At 26.5% G+C, this 25892-nt stretch overlaps 1 protein-coding gene across 2 annotated transcripts; it reads left to right on the forward strand.

Moving 5' to 3' along the window:
- Window positions 1-2706: 2706 nt before the first annotated feature.
- On the forward strand, window positions 2707-23951 carry LOC107454854 (bridging integrator 3). Of its 2 annotated transcripts, XM_071188026.1 has the most exons (10): window positions 2707-2831; window positions 3846-3900; window positions 9797-9837; window positions 13126-13187; window positions 13346-13482; window positions 15576-15616; window positions 18152-18212; window positions 18455-18535; window positions 21022-21156; window positions 23757-23951. In XM_071188026.1, exons 1-10 carry the CDS (start codon window positions 2824-2826, stop codon window positions 23901-23903), a joined length of 768 nt encoding a protein of 255 aa, XP_071044127.1. In that variant the 5' UTR covers window positions 2707-2823; the 3' UTR covers window positions 23904-23951. The 2 variants fall into 2 exon arrangements, with proteins under 2 accessions (XP_071044127.1, XP_071044128.1); XM_071188027.1 differs by lacking the exon at window positions 9797-9837.
- Window positions 23952-25892: the final 1941 nt, after the last annotated feature.

Raw genomic sequence — 25892 nt, forward strand, 5'->3', positions numbered from 1 at the left:
TTAATTGATAACATATATTTGAAAATAGCTAAGTAATAAATTTTATTGAACTAAATTTGTTTTCCTTATAAGTTCTTTGTTTTATTCCTATAATACGAAACATTTTTTTTTTCTTTCGTGTAATTGAAGTAACCTTAATTTTGTTGATGGTAAATAATTTTTAGTACGCATAATTGCGTGATAAAGGCAAGCGTAGTTTAAAATATCATGTTAGAAATCATAATACAACTAGTAGGTGACCTATTAAATTTTGGCGTCCTATTATTTTTGATGTCTTGTGAAAAAACCATACTAAGTGAAAATTATTGGCTGTTTTTTATTTATATAGTGGAAATAGGATTTATTTTCCCTTTTGGAACTTTTTATTTACTTTTGTTTTCACAATGATCACTTACAGATACTATAATAAATAACTAATATGAAACATTTATTGCTTTTCATTGTCAACCTTAATCTAGGTTTTATTAAGAAATAATTGTTTTTCATAAATTTGGTTGTAAAGTTTCCATAATTATGAAAATAGGTTGATTATCTCAAAGCTTGTCAGTCAAAAAATTGTTCTTGAAGAAATTTAAAGTTGAAAAGCTTGGCATTCTATTTTTAAATTATTTAGTGTAAAAAGCTTTTTTTAACTATATTATATATATTCAGAAAAAATTTTCATATTATTAATTACTCTAAAATAATAACCATGTCTTGACGATAACAAGGAAACAAGGTGCACACACGAAAATACAAATATTTATTGTAGTATCGGCAAACTCAGAAGGTAAAACTCATTGCTACCTGTGGGTAAGCCACATATATGTTTTTAAAATTTATTTAAATAAAGAGAATGGGGCAACTTTACTTGGTCCCTCAGAAATTTTAGGTGGCCATTTCAATTCATTAGTAAATAACTACTCACTATGTGGCAAGTCAATCAAAAAGTGTTAAATAAACAACTGCTTATTTTCTTCTATTGCTTATTTTAAAAACTGTTTAATGTTAAAGTACGTCAATGTAAAAAGATACTCTGGTAATTCAGAATTCATCAATTGTTGGTTGAAAAAATCATGTACAAGGAGAATTCTTTAACAATTCACATGTTTGAAAATTGTAATATATGCATTAAATATATTTTGCCCCCGCCCCCTCAAATATTTTTACATATCATTCTTTAAAAGTCAGTATGCTTAACTAAATTTTGTTATATATTTATTATTTTTATTGCTCAATTAAATTTTTACAGACTTGGATTATTTCTAATGGGAATTTTTAAAAAAATATATAATTTAATTAAAGTGAAAATAAGTTTGCAAAATATGGCTTTTAAATGGCATCTTTTTGGACTATTGATATTGGTTGCCGACTCATTCGGTTTGAGGAAATAGTGGCTGCTAAGACATTATAGTCTGCCAGGTTGCTAACTTAAAATTTATATTTGCAGGTCTACTTTTTAGTTGGAGTGAACATTTAGGCTTATTCTAATACGAAAATATATCAAATTCAATGCTTTTAGTTTTATTTAATACACAAACTTATATGAAACAAACAGAAAAAGTTCGCATTTTTTTAAACGTCCTTAATAAAAATTGTACCAACTTTCCAGCTTTGCTCTTCTTTCACCATAAATACCATTTTTAATAGACCATATTATTGTTTATTTACTAATCATTTACAAATTAATATAAATAATGATACATAAAATAATTTCTAAATGGCTATCTGAAAGTAATACAATTTAAATGAAATTGGGCAGTTGCTTTAGTAACACATTGGTAGTACTATCTGGGCCCTTAATTCAAGTTTTGTAGATACCAGAAAACTAAGCAAAGTAAACAGAGAAGTATTACCTATTCAAAAAAAGAAAAAATTTTAGAAATTTATGCCGATTTATAAATTAGTAAGTACTGATTTATAAATCAGTAAGTACTGATAACTATTACTCTTTCAATGTGCTTTTCAGGATTTTTACCTCTGTAATTGCTACCTAATTTTCAGTGAACTTTTTACAAAGACATTTTGTTGCAAGAGAAACCTTTCATAGCAAATTCTATTTCACTTTCATTCGTAATTTAAAATTATACAATAAAGTTAGTTTAAATAAACCGAGTAGTTTATGAAAAATGCTAATTTTTTTGCAGAATATCAAAATGCAAACAAATTACGGTAGGATTAGTTCCTGTTGCATATTTCGTGCAGTTTGTTTGATTTGTGATTTTTTGAGGAAAATTTTTTTTAGCATTTAAAGCTTCATGTTCCGTTGGTTTTTCTGACCTAATTTTCTTCTGCTCGTAAGATTTTAAGTAACTAATGTGAGTGAAACAGAGTTTAAATGAAGAGAAGGCTGTAAAGATTGCTGATTTTTTTTCTTCAAAATATCAGAATGCAAATAAATTATAGTAGAATTATTTCCCCTTGCATATTCTTGTATTAATTTATTTGCATTCTTCATATTTTAAAAAGTTTTTTTTTTCTAATTTGAAGCTTTACGGTTAACTCTTGGTTTATCTGAAATCAATTTTTTTATACTTAAAATTTTAAATTACTATTGTAAATGAAGTTGAATTTTACTTGAAAGACTTCTCTTTTAGTGTAGTCTTCTCTCGAAAAATAGATATATTATTATTTTTTGAAAACTTATTTTAGATTAATTCATAACGTAATTAAAATAGTAATTGTTTGATTTTGGAATTGACGCTTTATTCATTTTGATTTTCATGCTTTTTGTTTTGTAGGAAGGTTTTAGATTTCTATCTTATCAGCATGGAAGGAATATTGATTTACTTTTGAAAATGATGTAATTCTTCGATGCTTAGTGTTTATTCAAGACACATTTAAATGAGCTGGTAAGCATTGACCTGTACTAATTTTACATGTGCAAAGTAGTAAATTTGGTACATATTTTCATTTCTATTTATGATGTAAGCCGAGTGGCAGAATCGCAGAGACACGGCGACATTGTCACCGAACAATACAGAGTTCTTGCTGAAAGATTTTTCTTTTGAAAGGTAGAAAAAAAAAGTTAGCTTTTTTTTCTGCAGCAATTTACATGTAATATTTGAACTATTCGTTTAAATAATCACTTATTGCTGAGCTCAGTTTACGGAGATATTATTGTAAATCTTTGAAATGTTACGATTGCATTTTGGGCAATTATTAATATTGATTTTCACATGGATTTTAAATATCCCAATATATTTCTAACAATAAGGAAAATCCGAATTGTGCATTTGAGTATTTACTTTTTAAGGCAACAATTTTAGTGAATTTTTGACAGTTATTGCAATTGATTTCTCCATAGTTTTTAAATCCGATATTTTTTATGCAATATTATTAATTTCAACAATGTAATTTAGAAGTGAAACAAGCATTTGAAGAGCCCGATTTGCTTGATTTCGTTGCTGATCTTTTTTTTCCGACAATTACTTCAACAGATTTCATGATTTTTAGTTAGTTTTTTTATTGTGATGATTATTTACAAAATGCGAATAATAAATAATTTGTGCATCCCCAACCACCAACAAAATGCAAGAATACCACCCATAATATTTAGAATAAAAAATTATTACTTGTTTTATTAAAAAAAAAAACTTATAGTTTTTTCTGTAACACAGCATTTTTGTTATTTTAAATTGGTAACATATACAGTGGAGCATCGTTTATACGACGCCGAAGGGACCACCGAAAAACGTCGTATAAACGNTATATGTTAGTTATTATTAAAAGTATCTTGCAGAAAGATGTTAGTGCTAGAGAGTTTTGTCGTATATAGCTCGAAAAAATTTCGCTACAGGGGAAGTAAGCTTATAACATTTAATTACTTGTATTTAATTGTATAATATTTGTATTTTGCATTATAGGAATCCTTTAAGAAAATTACAGAGGCATGGATCCAAATCTTATCTCATGCAAAGGGTAAAGTTTTTGAATTAATTTTTACTTTCTATTTATATTCTGAAATTGATTATTATGACAATGTAAAATTATTTCAGATAACCCCTTTTCATCTAATGAGCTTCATTTTTGTCTACATTAAAATATTTTTGGGGCACATCTTCAAATAGACATGGAGAATATGATCTTGTTTCATATGAAAAACAAATAATTTGAATTGTTTACAATAATTTTAATAGTAAATAGACCTGGAAAATATGATCTAATTTCGTATTAAAAACAAATAATTTAAACAACTTTCGTTATTTTCCTTAGAATTTGTGTCTAAAGTTGTATACAACTTTACATTTTTATTCTTCCATTTCAAAATATGAATTATTTAAACTTGTTTATGTTTTATTGTATAAATCTTAGCTTTTAAATTTAAAGACAAAATTGTTTTAATCTGCTTGGGAAATCAATAAATTAAACATATGCACATTGCACAAAAAACACTTTAATTAATTAATTTAAGAAAAAAGCTGTATGTATCTCACGAACTATTCGTATGATCTTGCTCAAGTTTTGTATTTTGCCATGTAAAATTAAATTCTTTAAAATAATTTACAAATTAGATACCTAACAATTTTTTGTGTGAATATTATAAAATAAAATAACAAAAAATAATAAATATTTACTGAAAGTTATTTTTTGCATGGAAATATCTTTGGATAAGCAAATTTTATAAGTGTGTGCAAAGTTTTTCACTTCGCTTAAAAAGTTCTTGAGATATGGCGAAATGTGCAAAAAGTATAATTACATAAGGGTCTAAACTTTGGACCATTCTCATTGCCGAACTATTGAGACTATATTTTCTAGATTGCAGCTATCCTTTATATTTTGATGTCAGAAAACTAATTTGTCGAAAAATAAGGTATATTTATTTAAAGAAAGTCTGTTTTTGTATCTTATTTTGCAACTTAGGATATCGTCTGCACTAATTATTAGCATATGTGAGGTCACCCTCTCAAACCATTAATAATTGAATCCTGGAACATGAAGATCTAGTCATTAGATTTTAAAGTAATTTAGGGTGGTCTATTTTTTGTGTGCCCTGTTTATAAGATTTACTGGTTGAACAGTTATTCTTTTAAAATGTAGCTGAATCATAATAGTATTTGAAAATCCTATTTTAATTAGTATTTTACTACCACTTTGCAAAATCTGTCCCAATATGCAAGTCTGGATTTTATACAGAATAACTTCATTTATAGTTTTTATGTTATATGTTTTTTCAATACAGTGAACTCTCGCTACTAGGATATCCAATATAACAATAACTTCCTTTATTACGATAATGTTTTGTGGTCCTGACCTACTTGTATATGAATTAATGTCATTCTCCTTGCAATATTACGATATTCTCTGAAGCAATAAACCCTTGTAAAATGATTTTTTTTTTCAAATTTCAACCTTATTTTCCCATTTCTTATTAGTTTTCAAATAATGTCAAAAACTTTATAATCTTTTGCCATTTTTCCCATCTTTTCTGACAAGAGAAGACTCACTGCTGACTACCACAAGAGCTTCCATTCCCTTATCTTTTAAGAAATCACAGATGTAACATTCTTATCTGATTACATTTCCTGGATGTTAAAAGCTAATCATGAGTCACAAATGACCACAAGCATCACATTAACACCCGAAAAAGAATTTGCTCTGTAGAGGGTGGGTGGAGCACCATTCACAAATAAAAATTATCTTCATGCTTTGGACTCAAATGTATACTTTGTTAGTTGACTTGACAGTAAAAAAAAGTGACTAAACAAGCAAAAATATCAGATTATTTTCAATAAAAATGGTTTTCGGGTATGTTTACGATCTTATTTTTTTGAATTATTTTTTTGAAGAATATATAAATTCATTTATAGTTAATACATATATAGCATTAAAATTAGAAAAAAATCTTATTGTATCCCTAAAGTATATAGGCCCCTGATATTACAATATATCTCTCTACAATAATATATTTATTTGGTCCCCGAAATATTGTTGTAGTGAGATTTTACTGTATTTATATTGTTCAACTGTTATTTTTGTGTTAATTGAGTTTGTTGTAATCTGAGTTTGTTCTAATGCATGCAATTTGAGTGCTTTTTGTGTACTAAACTTTTGTGTAAATTAACATTTTGATTTATTTCCTTTAACGCTTTTCCTTTAGCTATCACCTTTTTTCATTTATGCCTGGGCATTAAATTTAGGATATTAATAAGCTAATTGAAAATTGTTTGCATGTTAAATACAAATAGGTTAAGCAAATCTTTAAAAACATGAATTTTTAGTAAATCCCTATTCCTTTGTTAAATATTACAAAAATAATTTTCTCACAATTAGAAGTTACTGAGTTAAAGTTGTTAAAATGCATGCGTGAATGTTTTTAAAATGTTATAGATATACTTAATTAAGTGTAGATTTATTTATGGGCTGTTTTCAAAATTCTGTTCTATTTGATGTCTACCTGAGAAAATAATAGGTGCTTTCAAATACAAACGAAATTATTTATGAAAAAAAATAGTGTTTTATGGAAATCAGTTGAAAGGGAACTGAAAATATAGCTATGCAAAACATAGCTCTATTTTTTAAAAAAATTACTCTCTAGAAACAAAAAAATTCTACCGTGTCATATTGTGATAAATACTCTAAATTACATTCTTAAAAATTTTATAAAAGCAATTAATGAAACGATGAGTTTTTAAGAAACTAAATGTTGTCTTCAAATCAATGCCATACCTTACTTTAATTTACATTTTTGAAACTTTTCAATTGGAATTTATCTATGCCAATACTTGTTTACCTGTGAAGACTGTTTATTAAAGAAATATAAGCAGCTATTTCAGTTATTCTATAATTGATTGATAAAGGAGAGGCTTTATAGCAGTAAGTGATCTTTACTGTTTCATGTCTGTTACCATAATTAGTTGTATAAAAATCTTTACTTATTCATCTGAATTATGTCTAGTCTAAATCACATAGAATTTTAAATTCTTTTAGAATCACATTTTTGTTCTTTAAAATGTTATGTCTTTTACTTGATATGGTAAAAGGCATGGCAAACTTGGTAACAAGCTTGACATGATTTACGAGGATTTCTTTTATAAATTATGATATATGTATTAATAATATTATTACTGTTATATAGTAAGTATTTTTGCCCAGAACATATAAAAACAATAGGGATTAAGGGAACAGAATTGATAATTTTCATTGTATCTGATCAAAAAAGTTAGCAATAAAAATTAATAAAAAAAAGGAAAACAAGAGGAGTAAAAACAACTGTGTGTTAAATTATTTTTAAAAATTACATATTCTAATGTAAGAAAGAATTTATTTTTATATTTAATTAGTTTGGTAATGATGCTGAATTTTGAAAATGACCCTCATACTCTATTAGAATTATAGATATATTATTAGAATTCTATTTATGATGTTTGAAGTCAGTGATCTAACTTTTTTCAGCAATATTTTGTGTTGTTGTAAAATGTTGTTTGATAATATTTTCATTTTAATCAAATACCAATTAAGGAAAGTTAAATGTGTAAGTTGAAGTCGTTTTTGTTAGTTGAATATGTTTTATATGCAGTATCTGCCGCCTACATATATCACATTTTTATGATACTAAATAAATATTTGAGTTATTTATTTTTCTTTGTAGGACAAATGTTTAAATCTATTGTTTTTAACTTTCTGTTGTACAAATTGTAGAGTTTACAACTCTGAAAGAATGAAATTCATTCATAATTTAAATATTTACAGCTTCTCTATACATCAATGCAATTGAAGTTTTTAAGCAAATTAATATTTAAACAAGTTACAAAAATTGGTCCAACTTAAAATATTTATTGGCTTATTTTTCATAGACTTATTTTCATGTAATGAACGCAATAGTTTTATTATCCCTTTTTTATAAAAATATGGCAAGGTAAAAAAGTTAAATTGATATTTTTAACATCAAATTTTTTGTTTTAAAATTAAGTATGATTTTTCTTTTGATTTCTATCTAGTTCTTTTTCTTTTTAATTTTTTTATATTTTTATTAACGTTTTTATACAATAATGGAAATGCAATAATTGGGTAATGATAATTCAGCTGGAAAAATTTCTTCCAAAAATTGAGATGAATTTTTATTTTTTCTGTTTTTTTTTTGATATAATCTTTTGTTTTTATGGGCGTTTTTTATGATAGTGTGGCATTTTTAATAGCATTTCTGATAGACTATATTTTTTTTAAGGTTTTATGGATATTTTTCTTGCCGAAATTATTTTAGCTCTAAGGTTTTTTTTTAAGAATTAAGAGGATTTATTTATCTGAAATATTTCTAATGACTAACTATCATAGGTGTCTTCCTTTTACCCCATACCAATAATATATAAAAGTTTTGATTAATTTTGAATAATGACTAAATTTATTAATATAGTTTTAATGAATTTAGAAAAATTATTATTAAAAAATTATTAATATATAAAAATTATTAATAAGTAATATATTAAAAATATTTATTAATAATTTATAAAAATACGTTTTGCTTTTCGACCATTTTTTTAGCCGAATATTCGATATTCGGCCAAATTACTATACATTACATCTCTAATCTATGTGTCTTCTCATACAATTTAACAAGATATTGTATCATCCATGTCTAAAGGTGAATATCCTTATTATTCTTTTATGTATAATAGTACTAATAGAAAGGGTAATAAAAAAATTCTAATAATCAAAATAAATTTTCGGCTTAGCTATCTATGTTAGAGATTTGGTTTGTAACAAAACTTTAATAAACTTTACTTATAGTGAGTTTCAGAACTTTTTTTTGTTGGAATTATGTTTCTGGGGTTTAAATTGTTTCAAAGAACATGGAAAAGAGCTCTTTTAATTCTGACAGCTACAGTATTGAAGTTTCTGCTAAGAGCCTCCCTTTTCATTCTTAGTTCACATAAGTCTGGTGTATAGTTTTAAAGTTATCCTACTGAACCAAAGTGAAATTACACTTTTTAAAGTAGAGAATACAAAATAGCAAATTTAAATATTTTGAAATTAATCGAATAGTATCACTTTTTTAACATAAGTCAAGGCTTCTCCTTCAAGGTTTCTGAATTTGTAATAATATCTACATTAAGCAATCATTTTACATGTAAGATTGGCTTTAAATTTTACTCTGGATGCTATATCTGTGAATTTGTAAAGCGGCAGTTGCTGGATACTGAAATTTGATCGCAACTGTTTACAAACTCTAATTTCAAACTATGTTATTAGCATAGCTGCCAACTCTACTGGATTTAACAGTTTCTCCTGGTCTTCTGGTTTAATAAAAATTCTCCTGTTTTTGTACATTTTAGAAAATTCCCTAAAATTGAGTGTTTCCTAAAAAAATCCCTATTGAAATAGAATTTTCAGATAGATTATTATTGCTTGCTTAAACATTTAAATAAGTATTTCTACTAATACATAATGAAGCGAGCCTCATTTATAAAAATCAGTTTAAAACTTTATTTTTGTTCTAAAATGTTCAATTTGTTTTTATTTAGAACTCCCTTTTTTAAATTAATTAAAAAATCTTTTAAGTATCTTTGATGAATTAAATGCCTATTACTAATTAAAATTATGAGTAAACATAATACATAACATTTCAAGTTTATTTAATGTCAGTCATAACTGAAAAATATTTCAGTCTTTCTATTTTGATGACTGATTGATGACTATGTATAAAATATTTAATACATTATGAAACAGTTATCATGAAATTTATATTATTTTGTGAAATTTACTGGATTTTTTCTTATCCATGTTGGCAGCTATGTATTATTTTTTTTGAGAAAAAAAGTGTGTATACATTTATCTTAAAAACTAAAATTCTCTAAAGTATGTTTGATGGTTTATTCAGGATGAGATAGCGCTTGAGAAGCATGTTACCAAGATTGACCAGTAAGTTTTTACTAATATTTTACCTAACATTGAAAGATTTTATATTCACTTTAGTAATACAGTTTTAAACACAACAGTGGAATTTTTTTAACTCAACCTCTAAAGCAGTTTGTTCTATGTGTTGTTGCCCGTTTTGCAGAAACTTCAAGGAAGTCTTCATAACTTATATGGGCATATAAGGCCCAATTTTCTGGATTATATTTTATTTTCTGACTCCAAGTTCTAGCCTTTTGACTTTCATAAATAATTTTAAAACTGATAAGAATTGAAGCAAGCAAGAAAAGTGAAAAGTCCCATCAACTTATAAAAAATTAGGTTTCTTTAATAAAGATAGTTTTATATTTCCTCCCCCCCCCCCATTTTTTTAAAAAATATAGTTGTGTTTCGTATTAGTTTAAAGGAAAAAAGTAACATGATTATTGGATGTGTAGTTTGTCTATGTAAGGAACTCCCCTTGCCATTGGTCTTGAGTAGTGGTGGTGACCTTGGTTACAAGGCTTAACTGTTTCAAGGAGGTTGGGTCATTCTTTAAGGCAAGTTTTAGCTCGGGTCTGAAGAAAAGGAATCAGAGGAGAAAGAAGCTACCCTCTTTGAAATTTTCTATTTCTTGTTACCATAGCAGCAGATGGGGAGGGGAATTCTGTGGGCTTTTTATATCAAAACTAACTGCACATAGTTTAAGTGTTATTGCTCATTTAATTCAAATTGATTTTTTTATGTCCTTATCAATATCTTTTATAATTTTCTGCTCTATTCATTAATATTTTAGAAAACAGTATGTAAGGAATAAATGGGCCATATATATTAATAAAATAATAATTTTATTTTTTCTTTACTTAGACATTTTGATTGTCCCTAATAATAAATATATCATTGTCTTTCCAAAGAAATATTATGGTTTTTTTTTCCGAAACATGTTATTTATCATTTTTCCAACAGCAAATTAAAATGGTTCTCTCTGAAGAAATAATTGCTTTCTTAGTTTTTCAATTTTTATCAGATAATTAGCAGTCTAAATTCAAAATAAAATAAGAATATAATTTTTTTTGTCCTGCTTATATCTTCTTTCACAATATTGAAGTGTTTAAAGGTTATATCTTGTATGAAAAAATAATTTTTTTGTGTGACATTTGAAAATTTTTTAAGTGTCAGTTATTGCGTTTATTAAACAGATCAGTAAGATTGGATTTTTTGAGGTCAAAAACTGGTTTTGGACATTGCATATTAAAAACCTATTGAAACGTGTCATAAACTGTCAAGATCAGACAAAAATTGGGACAAGTTTCTTTTTTGTCATTGGAGACATTTTATTTAAAGTTGAATCATGCACAATATTTGAATTATAATTACTATTATAATTTTGATTTATATTATATCATGTATAAAAAATATAGCCAAAATTATTGAAACTATCAACTGAATTTTCTAAAAAACATGGTACTACTATTAACTTTAAGATCAATATTATTTGCTATATTATTATAATATAGCAAATATAATTTATATTGCAGGTAATAACTGTGAGTTGTTAAATGTTATAAATCTAAATATTCATTTCAATTCTTTATGCCACTATTTAGGTAGATTTTTTAGATTAAATAATACCATTGTGTTGTTAGTACTTATATGTTCCTGAACATTGCCTATAAATCATGATTATTACTTCCTGATAAGAAAACTAATTATAATTTGCAAATAAAATATCAATATTTGTTTAAAGGAGTTAATAGCTTTTTAAATCAATCAATTCAAGAGTTCAATTAAGTTATCAATATTTAGTCCAGCTATTAGAATAAGCTTTCTAGATACATGTTATTTTAGTATGTTATAATAATTTTAGTATGCCTACGCTTTTGTTCATGCAGCTCAGCGATAAAATATTTTTGGATTCGATCTTATTCCTTCAAATCTTAAAAATAAACTTGGAGTAAAAAGGGTTTCAAAATAAGTGTTTTATAATGGCATGCTTTTGGAAAGGGTGGAGTTAATATGGGAATAAATAAAAATTGATTGTACGCTTAATGAATAAGATTATTGTTAAGTGTTTTTATTTTAAATGATTGTTTTTGTATTTTTCATTTCAATAATTAAACCAATTAACAGATTCAATTAATTGCAATTTTATACATTTTTATATATATTTATTAAATATATATAATAGATAGTTATTTTTTACGCCAAAAATTTGTGGTTTTGACAGTAATTGTCAATACAAAAAGGGGTGTCATTAAAAAATGATGAAAGAACATAGTTAATAATTTGTTATTTTGTTGGTATTTGTTAAAAAGTTTTTTCATATCTGTTATAGATAATAATAATTTTTTTCACCTAAATTTTGGTTTTTGACTATTATCAAAAATTGTGAAAAAGAGGTTTTTGACATGACAGTTAAAAACCAGGTAAAACTGCAAATTGTTAAAAAATTGCCAACTCTGCAGATAAGTCTCATTATTTTATTAAGTCAATATTAAAAGTTTTTGAGTTCTTGTTAACCCCAGTGTGTCCATGCCATAAAAATATAATTTTAAAAATTTATATTTTATCAGTTTATTGGGTGAGTCTTAAGATTTATTAGTTTTGAGAATTTACATATATTTTCTTACATAGTTTTCACACAATTCATAATTTTTGCTTACAAATATATTTCTAGTATGAGAGTGATTCTAAAATTTGTCTAATAACTGTCCAACATGGTTTGAATTATTAAGGTTCCACTGTTAGTGTGAAACTTATATATTTTATGTTTAGTGGCACTCATATTTTATTATCAATATTAAATTCACGTAATGCTATTATTATTTTTTGTTTTGTCTTATACGATGATTATGATTCTTTAAAAGAATTGATTTATTTAATTATTTTTACTAAAATTATTTTTATATATCTAATTTATTGAGTAGTGGATAAAAAACTTAATCAAAGCTAAAATAAGTATTATAATTTAAAATAATTTACATACATTTTTACACGCTTTTGAGCTTCATGTGTAAACATGAAGCTCAATTGAGCTTCATGCTTTTGAGCTTCATGTGTTTGTTTTTTTTGTGTGATTTCTATTATTCATGCTATTTACTAATAGTTCAAATATTTTTCTTTTACTAAATCTGAGCCTAATTTTTCTGCTTTGAATGTATGCTTACCTCACTTACTTACCCTAATGATATTTTCCTTATAATTAGACTATATTGTACTGGTTAATAAATATTGTTTATTATCTCTTTTATTAATAAATATTGTTTATTGCTGGGAAATTATTTAATTCTGAAATTTGTTTGTTAATATTTTTAGACTGGAGAACACAACTAAAAAATTATATAAAGATGCTAAGAAATATGAAGATTGCATATTGGGTAATATATATGTTTACATTTATGATATTAAACTGCTTAACCTTCTGACAGATAGGGTATTCCCTTTCTCCTAAATTTTCTTCTTTGTTAATCTGTTGGAAAGTTAAGATCTTTTTGAAATAGTTAAATCTGTCTTAATATGCATAAATTTATTTTAGATGTTAATCGCTCAGAAAAAAAGATGACATCTGATTTATCTAATAGCTTACTGTGTCATGACGAGGCAAAATTGAGGGAACTGGTAGAAGAATGGCATTCATATGTGTCTAAAGCTGGGGTATTTGATGAAGATCTGGTTAGTTATTAATTAACATTTGTATGTTAATTAATGTTTGTATAACATTTGTTGTTCATCAAACATAAAACACAAAGGACAAACATAACATTGAAACAATAAAAATCACAATTACAAAAATAAAATTTGCTTGTCAGATATTAAACTTGCACTGTTAATTATTGATATAAAATATGATTATTTAGAAATAGAGTTTTTGTTATACAATTTGACTGGTAACCATACTTGATAAAATACATTTTTCAAAAGAGGGGATAATCAGCTGTCCGAGAAGAAAATGCATTAGAAATTTGCTCACTTGAATTAGATTTTACATCTTCTGCTAATTATGGAACTTAAGATGTGCATGAAAAAGAAAATCCTGTTTAAGAACAACTGTTATTTTTTTTTTAAATAGTAAATTTAATTTAGTATTTAACAGAAATTTTTTAAAGCATAATTTATAATTAATAGTTGTAAAAATTTTATTTAATATGTTACATTTCATAAACTTTTAAAATCTTTTTTTTTTCAAAAAAGAAAAAATGCAGCTAATTACAAAAATAGTATAAAGAATATTTAATTTCAATAATTTTAAAAAACAATATAATTTATAGAAGTTGATAAATAGTTTAAAAATGCAGTTTTATCCTGGGTTTCCCTAAAACGATGTCTATCATCTTTTAGGGAAACCCTGAAAGATCAATCAACTCTCACTAAGATCAATCAAGGAGACAAAATATTTGTTGAAAACCAGGCATGATAACGAAATCATTACCTACCAAATCTTTGTGACACCATAAGCAATGAGTGTCTAAAAATGGGAAACATATTAGTTATGTAACTACGCAGATACATATATTCTTTTTTGTGACTGTTTAAGTGGAAAGCCTTTACCTGTGAGTAGAGAATTATGAAGAAGAGAATCTTTGTCAAATTTCATTCCTTGTTCCTGTAATGCTTATATAATACAGTCAAACCCTGCTATAGTGACGTTCAAGCGACCGAAATTTCGGTTCACTATAACCGTTCAGCAAACAATTTTAACTAATGGTTCCAAACCATTTAATTCCATATTATTACATACTATTTGAAATGAAATCGAAAAATGACTGAAAAATAATCCATATTAGCATAAATGTGTTAACTTCTATTTTTTATAACTCTTCGTCTTGCGTACCAAAAAAAATAGTAATCCTTAGTTGATGAGCAATCCTCAACTTCAGATTTGCAAACACTTCCCGACCCTCCGATAATTTTTTTCTGAATTTATGTTATTCCGGTTTTTAAGCCTGTCTAACCAGACATTCAAGCACATAAAAGTAGTCTCATCAAATAGCCACTCACCAATATAAATTCATTGACTTTGACTTGAAGCATTTGTCCAGATACTGGAAGATTGCAGCTTCTTTGAATGCTGAACCAATTCAATAATGGTATTCAATAGTGAAACAAATAAGAAAAAAATACTTATTGCTACATTCCATGCCATAAAAAGTTTTAAAAATCGATATATGTATTTATTTTGAAGTAGAAATTTCAAAATTGTTATAAAAAAATGAAGAAAATAAACCAGTCGAGATCAGAGAAAAGTTCATAATATCCAACTTCCTCTCTTTTTTTTGGTTCACTACATTCACAGAAAATATCATTATATGTTTGTAGCAAGGCACAGGAGCCAACATTTCAATCACTATATCTGTAAGTTCACTATAGAAGTTTATTTTGATTTTATTTTAAAACTTGAAAATTTTAAGAATCTAAACGTCATGTAACATTAAATTGCCTGTGTGAAAATCTAATTTAATTACTATAGCATTGTTATATATTTTTACAAAAAATATCAATGAACTCTAAATCCTATGCTTAAAAAACAACAGCTTTTTATTGAATTTGATATGTCTAGTATGTAACAGTAAATTGCAATAATGATTGATCATTTGTAAAGTTAAAATAAAGACTTGACATGATGTGTGGTCTTTTAGATTTAAAATTTGCAGCATTTTGAAATTGAGGTGCTAGTGAAAAATGTATAAGTCTTATTTCTTTTAAATGTTATATTAACTTTCATTTCTATATATTAATTTTACTGTTTTTTTTTTCCTACTTCATAGGTATTACTTACTCGCAAAACAATTGTTGAACCTTTAAAAAAGTAAGATTTTAATTTTCTTATTGAATTCTGATTTATGTTATTTTATCATTTGTATGATTTTTTGCTCATGTATTTAAAAACTTATTAAATTTAGTCATACCATTAACTTGTTACAAAAGAATTGTATGTGATAGTTCGATGATTGTTTGTATAGTTTGCGTCAACATATTTATTTGGACATTTTCTTGCATAAGTTTTGAAAGATATTGACACTGGAGATACTTCTTTTGTTTTTTCACATTTGCATTGGGCATCAAAACAGTGCTCAGTCGATTAGCTCAGGCTAGGTGTAATATAAAGAAAAAAAAATTGCATAACTTTAATCAGTTTTTTGAGGTTTTAATTTTAGAACAATCTGTAGAATTACAAAATTTTATCATGTCTACAAATTTATTTAAAATATATTTAATTTCTAAATTCATGTTCTCTATAAATTACGGCAAAATACTGAAACAGTGCTCCCTAATTTCGGTGAAAATTACCACCATGTAAAGTGGGTGAATAAAGGGTACTGAAGAGAATGCAAAGCGTTGTTTTAAAAAAAAAAACTATATTTGACTGGGCATATTTAAATATAAGTTACAAAAAAGATAAAAAATAAAGTAAAAAAAATTATATCAAAAAAAGTAAATAGAAATTTTAATTAGTAAATCTAATTTACCTTCTACAGCAATCCTTTATTTTAAAATCTTTGTACAATTGCCACACATGCAAATAGGTGAAAAAATAAAAATTCACTGAGAAAAATAAAAATATGGAGAACAAAATATTTCATAAAAAGAAAGATAATTAAAATATGAATAATATCAGAGTCATCGTTCAAAATAAGGTCAACAAACACTTCATTCAATTGATCAATAATCTAATTGTTTATAAATCCGACATTAACTTTCGCTTGAATTCCTTCTCAGTCAATGCCAAAATGCCTTGAAGTTCTGTGTATTATGGAACCATTTTCCTTATGCCGTCAGATAACTTCCAATTTTTTAGACACCGTGTAGGAATTTATTTTAGCTATCATGCTTGTTGCAAATCTGAATAACGACTAATTCAAACTTCTGTGAACATACAAAATCTTTAGTCTCCACCCCCAAAGTATTCAGATTTTTATTGTCCGTTTAGAACGATTATGAGAAGCGATGACTCCCTTTTACCCCATATCTCTTACATTTTTCTTTTCCTTTTCTATACATATTTTTCTTCCCCATTAGGACAATTCTAAGAGTGATGCCTTCTTCCTTTTATTCAATCCTTCACTTTCAATTCTCTCATCTGCTATTCCACTTAAAAAATATTTCTCTTTCTTGCGGGCTGGCATACGTATCATTCAACATGACCTACATGCAGCTGAGAGGAAATGTTGACCATATGTGTAGAGGATTGCTTTCCTCTTTCTTCCCACAGGACTTTACAAACACTTGCATTTTTGTTAGCAATCTTCTACTCAGTAACTCTTATTGATTAATCTTTTCCCCTTATATTAATTCCTTACCCTAAACATCTGAATAACTATTTTTTCAAAAACATTCTTAAAATAAGAATTTTTAAATTTTGTTTTAAGGGTGGGGGTGCATTTATGATACTGATTGGGAATCAGTATTTGTGTGAAACTACAGGGGATTGTTTTCAGTTAGACAGGTTTTACAGGGGAGTTTGGGTTTTTTATTGGTACTTTACAGTATAAATGAAAATTTAATTTTTGAAATAATAAAGTCTCTCCGCATTTTAAATGTATTTAAAATACTGGAAAATTCTTAATATTGGCACAGAAACTTTATGATTGAAGCTTGAACGTTGAACAGCTTATCATCTTCACAGAAAGTCTAAAGTGTTAGGGTATTTTTTGAGGTAAGAAAACTGGGACGGGCTGGTAGCCTATTAGATGAATGTTTTATTGTTATTGAATTATGATTGTTAGATGAATATTTTATTATCAAATTGTTATTTTAAATGAAATTGCAGTATATTTATTGCAGATTTAATAACTTAAGCTTTATTTTATATGATTAAACTTTAAATTTTTTTTAAAAAAGCTTTTTTTTTTTTTGCATTTTGGTAATCAACCTGAAGATTATTTATTTTATAAAGTTGATAATTTTAAAAGTTTAATAATGTTTTTCTTGCAAAGCAAATAAAAGCTTTGTTATTTTATTATAATTTTATTAGTGTCTCCAATAATATTGTTTCTTTTAGAGCCTATTGAATTAATTAGTAAATTAATAGTTCAACAGTTAGTGTTTTCAAATTATATTTTTTATAAACTTACTCACTCAAATATCAAATGATTCTAAGAAATTTCAAAAGTATTCTTTCTATTTTTTCTGCTTATGTTTGGCCTTACTGTTATTATTCTTTAAAAATTTCTAAATGATTTTTTGGGAAATAATTAATAGTTTGAACATGTAGGTTGCATATTGATTGTAACATAATAAATTGTATTGAAAGGAGAACTTAGAATATAATTTTTATTACTGGTTTAATTTTACTTTTAAACTAATAAGTAATGTGTTGTGATATGTTATGTTTAATCCATAGATTTCAAGGAGCATTTACAGAAACAAGAAGTGCTTTGAAAAAAAGAGAACAAGCAATGCAGGTGATAATTAAATTTTTTTCCCTAAAGAGGAATAAGCTTTTGTTGCAATAGTCTTTTATGTGTATTTGTTATCTAAATTTACTTAAATTTAGTTTTGTATTATTAACTATAGCTAGGCTTGTATACATAACTTTTTATGAGAAAAATCTTAAGATTTATGTCATAAAGGTTGGTTAAAAATAATGTTATTCCTTTATGATTGTTCTATCAATTAAAATTTAATCTTACTTTTTATATTTTAGGAATGTGCAAAAGCAAAAGAAAAAGTTCAAAAACTTCAAGGAAAAGAAAAAACTGGCCAGAATTTGGTTAAACTTGAAGCGGTAACAGTTATTGCAATTAATATTATTGTAATGGTTAGACCTGTGCTAGAAATATGTTGATTTTTTTATAGAAGTTCCAAAAAATTATAAGAATAACCAAAAAGTTTGAAAAAAGAAATGCAAGTTATGAAAACTTGCAGACATTAGAATAAATGTAGAATGCGGCAAAAATTGCTACATTTATTCTTTCTTATTTTTGAAATTTCTGCTGCTTTTATGGGTTTTTTTTCAAAGAAGTTTTGTCAATTTAGAATTAAATTTTTTGTATTATTTTAGTGTTGCAGACATTAGCACACTTTTTTAGGAAGAAGGTCAATTCCTATGAAATAATCCAAAAAAAGTTATTCTTAACCTTCAAGTTGTTAAAACTATAGCAGCAAAAAAAAAAAAGGTAAAAAGGAAATCAAATAAATGAAAATTAATTAAATGAAAATTAATGATTAAAAAGATCTTTAAGATTGATATGATTTCTACAAATCTTAACATCTATGGACTATTCTCCTGAATGTTTGTGTTCTTTGCCTTTGTTTTTCTTACAAAGAATTTTTCTATTTCTTTAAAAAAAATTATTTTATGTCTTCCAGTTATTATTTTTAAAAGCATAAAGTTTATAATATCAAAAATATGACTAGCAGCTTAATGTAAATGTGTAAAATGTCACTTTCTGCCCTTTGTCACCAATTTTTAATTTAATTACAACGCCTGTTAAATATTCAGTGTAATTGTACATATTTTTGTTGCTACATGTTAAAGTTCTTTTGAAATGAATACTATAGTGTCCCTTAGCCTTTTTATATTTTCACAATTCATCAGAAAAAGGCTGGCCTTCCGTTTACTTGTCATTGTTTTCCCTTGCTACAATGTTAAATTATCAAATGGTCACATATTGAATAAAAAAGGGCTGAATAGTTCATAAGATTCCTAATACAAATTGAGGCTTAATAACTAATTTTAAATGATTATTTTTAACCTCTTAAACCTTTTTATGTGTTTTGTATAAATTTATTAGTTTTTTCTGCTATGATGTTACTTTATTTAAAAATGTAGATAACAGTCAATTTGTTGTTTCAGAGAGAAACCTGGCTCTATTTAAAACCATAAAGACCAATTACTTATGAATTGTTAATTATAAGTTGGTTCAGTTTCACTAAATTTTGAACATTAAAAATTTCTTTCAACTTTCCATTTAAATACTTTGTTTACTTTTATCTACTTAGATGTAATAAATGTTAATACAGTGTAAAGTCGCGTATCCGGAATTGGTGGGACTTCCAGAAGTCCGTATAATAGATTTTTCGGTATAATTTACCCCCAAGGTAAGCAAAGCTTAAAATGACCTAATAAACGATCTGAATCTAAGAAGCAAAACATAAATAAACATTATTTTTAAGGGGGATAATGTTTTAGTATTGGAATATCTAATTAATCAAACATAAAATATGTTTCAGAAAAAAATATTATTGCTAAAAATATAAAAAGCGAAAAAATTTGACAGTTATGAAAATATTAAACGGCCATTTTGAACTAGAACGATTCAAGCAGGAAGGGGAAATTCACTTCATTCTGGAACAAAGCTTAAAATGATCTAAATCTAAGAAGCAAAAATAAATAAACATTATTTTTAAGGGGAATAATGTTCTAGTATTAGATAATCCGATCAATCAAATCCAATCAATGAAATATTAGAAGAAAAAAAATTATTGCTTAAAATATAGAAAACTGAAAAAAAAAATGGACAGTTATGAAAATAATAATCCGCCATTTTTAACTAGAAGGATTCAAGCAAGAAAGGGAAATTCCCGTCATTCATTAAGGTGGGTAGGTGGAGGAGAAAAATTCATTTCCTCCTTATTTGTGAAAGAAAATAAGTGTAGAGAGGAGATCATTAAAGTTGAGGGCGGGGAAGTGACAAATTATTGTTTTCTCTTCAATCATTGGCTATCAATCAAGCATAAAAGCGGGGCACGCTGATGGGGTTCTCTTTATTTTTTCTTGTGTGACTGAAAGAATCTGCTAACGAAAGAATGTTACCCCCTTTTTTCCCCCCACCTTCTAAATATTACATGGCCACCTATTCAAATGTTCCATTTTGACTCCCCCTCCATGTTAACACTTGCTGTGTTTACCCTTTTCTTTCAATAAAAAGGTTCCAGGAAATGCCTCTTTTACTAGCCAGCTGCATAGGAAAAGAGAGGGGAGAGGATGCAGTTATGGTCTTTTGAAAACAAATCTCCCTCTTTTTCCTGCATTCCAGAGTAGGAGCGTCGCTAAGGGTCTCTCGATGGTCGAGAAAACGTGTCAAAAGACCATTTTTTTTTTAAAGAAAGGGGAAGATGAGATGTTTGTTTATTTTAATTGTTAAAAAGTGTCCGGGAAATCGATCCTTCCGGAAAAGGGACGTCCGAATATGAGACGTTATACTGTAGTTACTTTATATGATAAAATTTTGATGCTTGAATATATCAGAAACCTTTATTTCTATGCAGGCTAAGCAAAATTTAGTGAACTTGGAGGAAGATTTTCAAGCTTTAGATAGAGTTCTAAAATCAGAATTGCCTTTATTATATGAAGGTCGAATAGAATATTTTCAACCTTGTTTGGAAGCATTAATTAAAGCTCAGGTTAGAATATTTCACATTTAAAATAATTTTATGCTTTTTATTACTGAAATGAAAGAAAAAATTGGCTCTTTTCAAGATGTGAATTTCTAAAAAATGTTCATGTATTTATATTTTATAAAAGTCATGAAAATTTAATGACTTTTTATTATATATTTTATGATAAATTTAGAGCTATATCTAGCAATAAATAATAAAGATGATAATAAGAATCTAAAGAAAAAAATATTATGAGTTTGGCAAAAGTTTGGAAAGTGCCAATTGTTTTCTGAGAAGTTTTAATTTTTAAAATTAGTACTGCAATAATAAGAAAATATTGAACTTTTATATATATTTATAAATATAAACCTACTATGAAAGTAAGGAAAATTGTAAAGTTTTTGGTGAAAATATTATATTGTAGGGTTAAAGTCATGTTAAATTTTCAGGAAGAATTTTTCACATTATTCATATAAATTATGCATTTAGTTTTATCAAAACTTGTATTTTCTTCAATTATAAAATTTGTCAACATGCTTTTCTTAATCATTTTTTTGGATAACTATGATGTCAATCACTCTAATGTACTCCAGGAATTTTGCTCTTACTTTGTGTTAGACCTAGTCCAAATCAATATTTGATTTTTGTTTATCACAAAAATAGAGTTCAGTATATTTCAATTCTAGCATTAAATTGTCCAGTTATTCATCCAACCCTTTCTAATTGTTAGTTTGCTTTTAAATTAAGTCAAAAATAGCAAAACAATGCATCATAACATAGCAGCTGGAAATAGAAAAATTCAAATAAAATTACCATAAGTATATATACATTTAAAGATTTAGAATATATTGTGTAAGAATTGTAACAAAAGATTAAGTTCCATTTTATTTAATGAAGTTTTTTTTAATAGGTTTCAATTATATTAATTAAAATACTTTTTTAATATAACATCGCAACTTGCACAAATAAAATGCTTTTCAAATAATGCATTCTTCTTTTTCAGTTTTTAAAAAGGGCAGAAAGTTTATATCAATGGGATAAAAGTAAAGTTGACCTATGAAATTTCTATTTGTTGATGCAGTGAAAAAATTTTTGGGACTTAGTTTTTAGGTCGCAAATCCTACTTGGAGTTTGTGCCATTAAATCTTATATATCATTGGTTTAAAAATATAAAGCATCCAAATCAACTTAGCGATATTTTTATTACCAGTAAAAAGTATTTAAATTTATTTTGATAATTTAATTTATATGATGATAATGTCATCTCAAATATTATCACACATGATGTTGATTTGCAACGCACTTCCCTAACAAACACGACCAAGCTCCCTCTATCAGGGCCCTATCTTTTAACAGTGATTGCAGAATGCAAGATAATTTTGATTCCAGTCAAAGGATATGGTCAATGCCTGTACCTTCTTATTCTGCATATTAGTAATTAGTAAAGCTTTTCAAACTTCAATTCCACAACCAACAAGAGGACTTTCAACCACAGCAGATTTAACTTTTACAATGCTGAGTATATAGGTTGGCTGTTTAGTTGACTTCCATAATTTAACTCACCTCCCCCAGCTCTCCTTCAACGGAGTGAGTAACGCTTTTACCAATCGCACCTTTGGAGCGCTTGTTAATTCAAAAGCTATATTTGCACTTATTTATATCTTGTGTTTTTTGCATAAAAAGTATGTTGATAAAGTCAGTTTAAGGAATTACATACGAAATGTTCAATATCAAAGTAGATCAATATCAAATAATCAAAGTTGAAATGTTACTGAGTCACATAGTCATAGTTACGGAGTCACTAATTATTTGAATATTCTTCCCCTTTATGTTAAATTAATTTTTTTTAAAAAAACAATCTAAAATATATTTTATGTGTAGGAGGAAAATATAGGATTATACATTTGTTTTATCAAAGCATTTTTCCTGACAGAGTCAACTAAACTTTGAATGTTAACTAAATATGATGGTTTCAATCCTGTAATGCATGAAGAAGACATCTTACCTGTACTTCAATCCTTCAAACAAACATATTTAAGCAAGTTTTAGTAAAGTGTGTTTTTATTTAGTTGGCATCAAAAAGATTTTACTTAATAAATCAAAACAAGAAGCATGTAAGGTTCGTAAAACAGTTCTCATTTGAGTTTATTGGAAAAAAATACTTAAAATATTGTAAAATTAAGAAGAAAAAAAAAGCAAACAATGGATTAAGCTGGTTTTTGTCTTTTCCAGCTTTTCTGTTAAGGGACAACTCTACAATGATTATTTTAAAAATTTACATATTTTCTCAATTAATTTTAGGATTGCATTATCAATGTTCATGGATTTCTTTTAACAATACTCTACAATTTTTTTGAATGAAATTTAAGCTATTTTCTTAACAATCAAAAAAGTGAAACCTTATTTGAACTTTGTAAAGAGAAGTTAAAGTTTGTGTGTACACTTCAACTTTGCAGGGCTATATATAAACTTAGTTTTTGTGAAATTCTAAATGATGTTTAATTGTGGGAATGGTTTCTTTGTTAGCAATTTTGCATTGTAATTTATTTCATATAATGCTTTAACTAAAGATTTTCGCTTATTATTTTATTACTTGACAACTATAGTTTTCTTTTACTTTTTAGGTCGAACACAGTGGTAATTCTGCAAAATTGTTTACTGAAACCATTCCAAGTTTAAAAGATTTTAACTATTCTGAAATGGAGCTGAGACAAGTGCAAAATCAAAGATTTTCTTTGATTCATTCATTATCAATTGTTGGCGATAATTAATATCATTTAATTTGTATGTGTGTTAAAAATAAATATTTTTATTTGTAAGGCATAAATATTTTTATTTATTTCTAACCATAAAAATCGTGTATTTTAAATGAAGTACAAATATCTAAATTTAATTTCATATCATGATGATGTTTTATATGCACCCATTATTAAAAGTTTGCTTTATAGCTGATCTAAACTAGCATCCAAGTAACAAGTATTCAGTTGTCTTTTTTCTAAAAGTATTTTTAACAGGCATAAACTTAATGAACACAAACTAAAAAAAAAAGAAAAGAAAAGCTGCGAATATTTAAAACCTTTTTTTCTCTGAGTACTTTCTTACAAATGTTATTTGACAGTGATTTTCTTCATGAGCTTATATATTTATTTAATATTCCACTGTTTTCTTTCATCATTTTATAAATTTTACAAAATTTCCCTTTTGTATTAACAAGAGATAAACAACCTAAAGATCAATAATTTTTAAGGCTTCCATCCATTCTTCATAAATTTTTGTTTCAAATCTATAAATAATTGAAATTTTTTTTACCAATGTAATTGACTTGCATTATGATCAACTTAATCATTGCATTATGATCAACTAGAATCATTAATCAAATTTTTTTTAAAAATATTTCATATTTTATTAATTAACATCATTAATAATAACATATTACAGTCAAACCCCGCTATAGTGAACCTTCAAGGGACCGAACTTTCGGTTCACTATAACCGGGAGTTCACTATATCCGTTACGCAGTCAATTTAACTAATGGTTCCTTAACTCCTCCCTTTTACTACACATTATTCAAATAATTGACTGAAAAATATTATGTAGCTGCAAAAAATGTGTTATTTTTCATTACTCTTCGTCTTGCGTACAAAAAGATTAGTAATCTTTAACTGATAAGCAATCCTCACCATCAGATATGGAAACACTTCCCGACTCTCAGATAATTTTTCCTGAATTTCTGTTATTCCGCTTTTTAAACCTGTCTAACCTGCCATTCGAGCACAGAAAAGTAATCTCATAAAATCGCTTAGCAAATTCATCGACATTTGCCAGATGCTGGAAGATTGCGGCTTCTTCGATTGGTGAACCACTTCAGCAATGTTTCTCCATTTTCCTTGTGATATGCTTTTCTCAACTTTTTTCCAACATCTAAATTTTTTTCATGAGCAGAAATTATTAATGGCCTTTTTTTTCATATGTTACAAACTGCAGATTTGGATAGTTTATATTCCCTGCAATTATCAGCTTGATTGCATGCATTTTAAATTTTTCTGATTATGCCCATTTTATCATCAATGGAGTACGTTTTACGTTTACTGCTAGCCATAGTTAAATTCGAGACACTTGCTTGCAGGATTTATTTTAACTGAACTGAGAGCAAAAAGGAGTTGAAATGATGGCCTTATCAACACATATTAGTGTCCAACTCTTAGACCAATAATGAATAATTACTCATTCCTTCTGAAAAAAAAATGCATATTGATCCGGCTGACACCTTACAGATGCATCGTCTGCCTGGGTTGGAAATATCTGCTTGGTTTGTTTAGGGATGAGAAAGTGATATAAAAGAAGCAAACAAGAAAAAATGCTTATCGCTACATTCCCCTCTATAGATGGTTTTGAAAATCGGTATATGTATTTAATTTGAAGTAGAAATTTCAAAATTATTACAAATTTTTTTTAAAAAAAATCAGTCGAAGACGGAAAAAAATTCACTATATCCAACTTCCTCACTTTTTTGGTTCACTATATCCACAAAAAATAACATTATCCGAGTATAGAAAGGCACGGGACCGAACATTTCATTCACTATATCCGGGAGTTCACTATAAACCGTGTTTGACTGTATTTCTAAATATGTATCTTAAGCTTTTTTTATTAAATATGTCAATATTAAATATATTAATATAAAATATATTGACATAAAATATATTAATTTAACATATTAATTATGATATTTAATAGATAATTTTGATAATAAATATTTT

The sequence above is a fragment of the Parasteatoda tepidariorum genome, chromosome X2, assembly GCF_043381705.1.
Source record: "Parasteatoda tepidariorum isolate YZ-2023 chromosome X2, CAS_Ptep_4.0, whole genome shotgun sequence".
Lineage (NCBI taxonomy): Eukaryota > Metazoa > Arthropoda > Arachnida > Araneae > Theridiidae > Parasteatoda > Parasteatoda tepidariorum.

Excerpts from the sequence above, each read along its gene's own strand:
- LOC107454854 (XM_071188026.1), top strand. Across the intron at positions 13,483-15,575 it reads GGGTATTTGATGAAGATCTG|GTATTACTTACTCGCAAAAC; the intron begins GTTAGTTATTAA and ends CCTACTTCATAG. Across the intron at positions 15,617-18,151 it reads ATTGTTGAACCTTTAAAAAA|ATTTCAAGGAGCATTTACAG; the intron begins GTAAGATTTTAA and ends TTTAATCCATAG.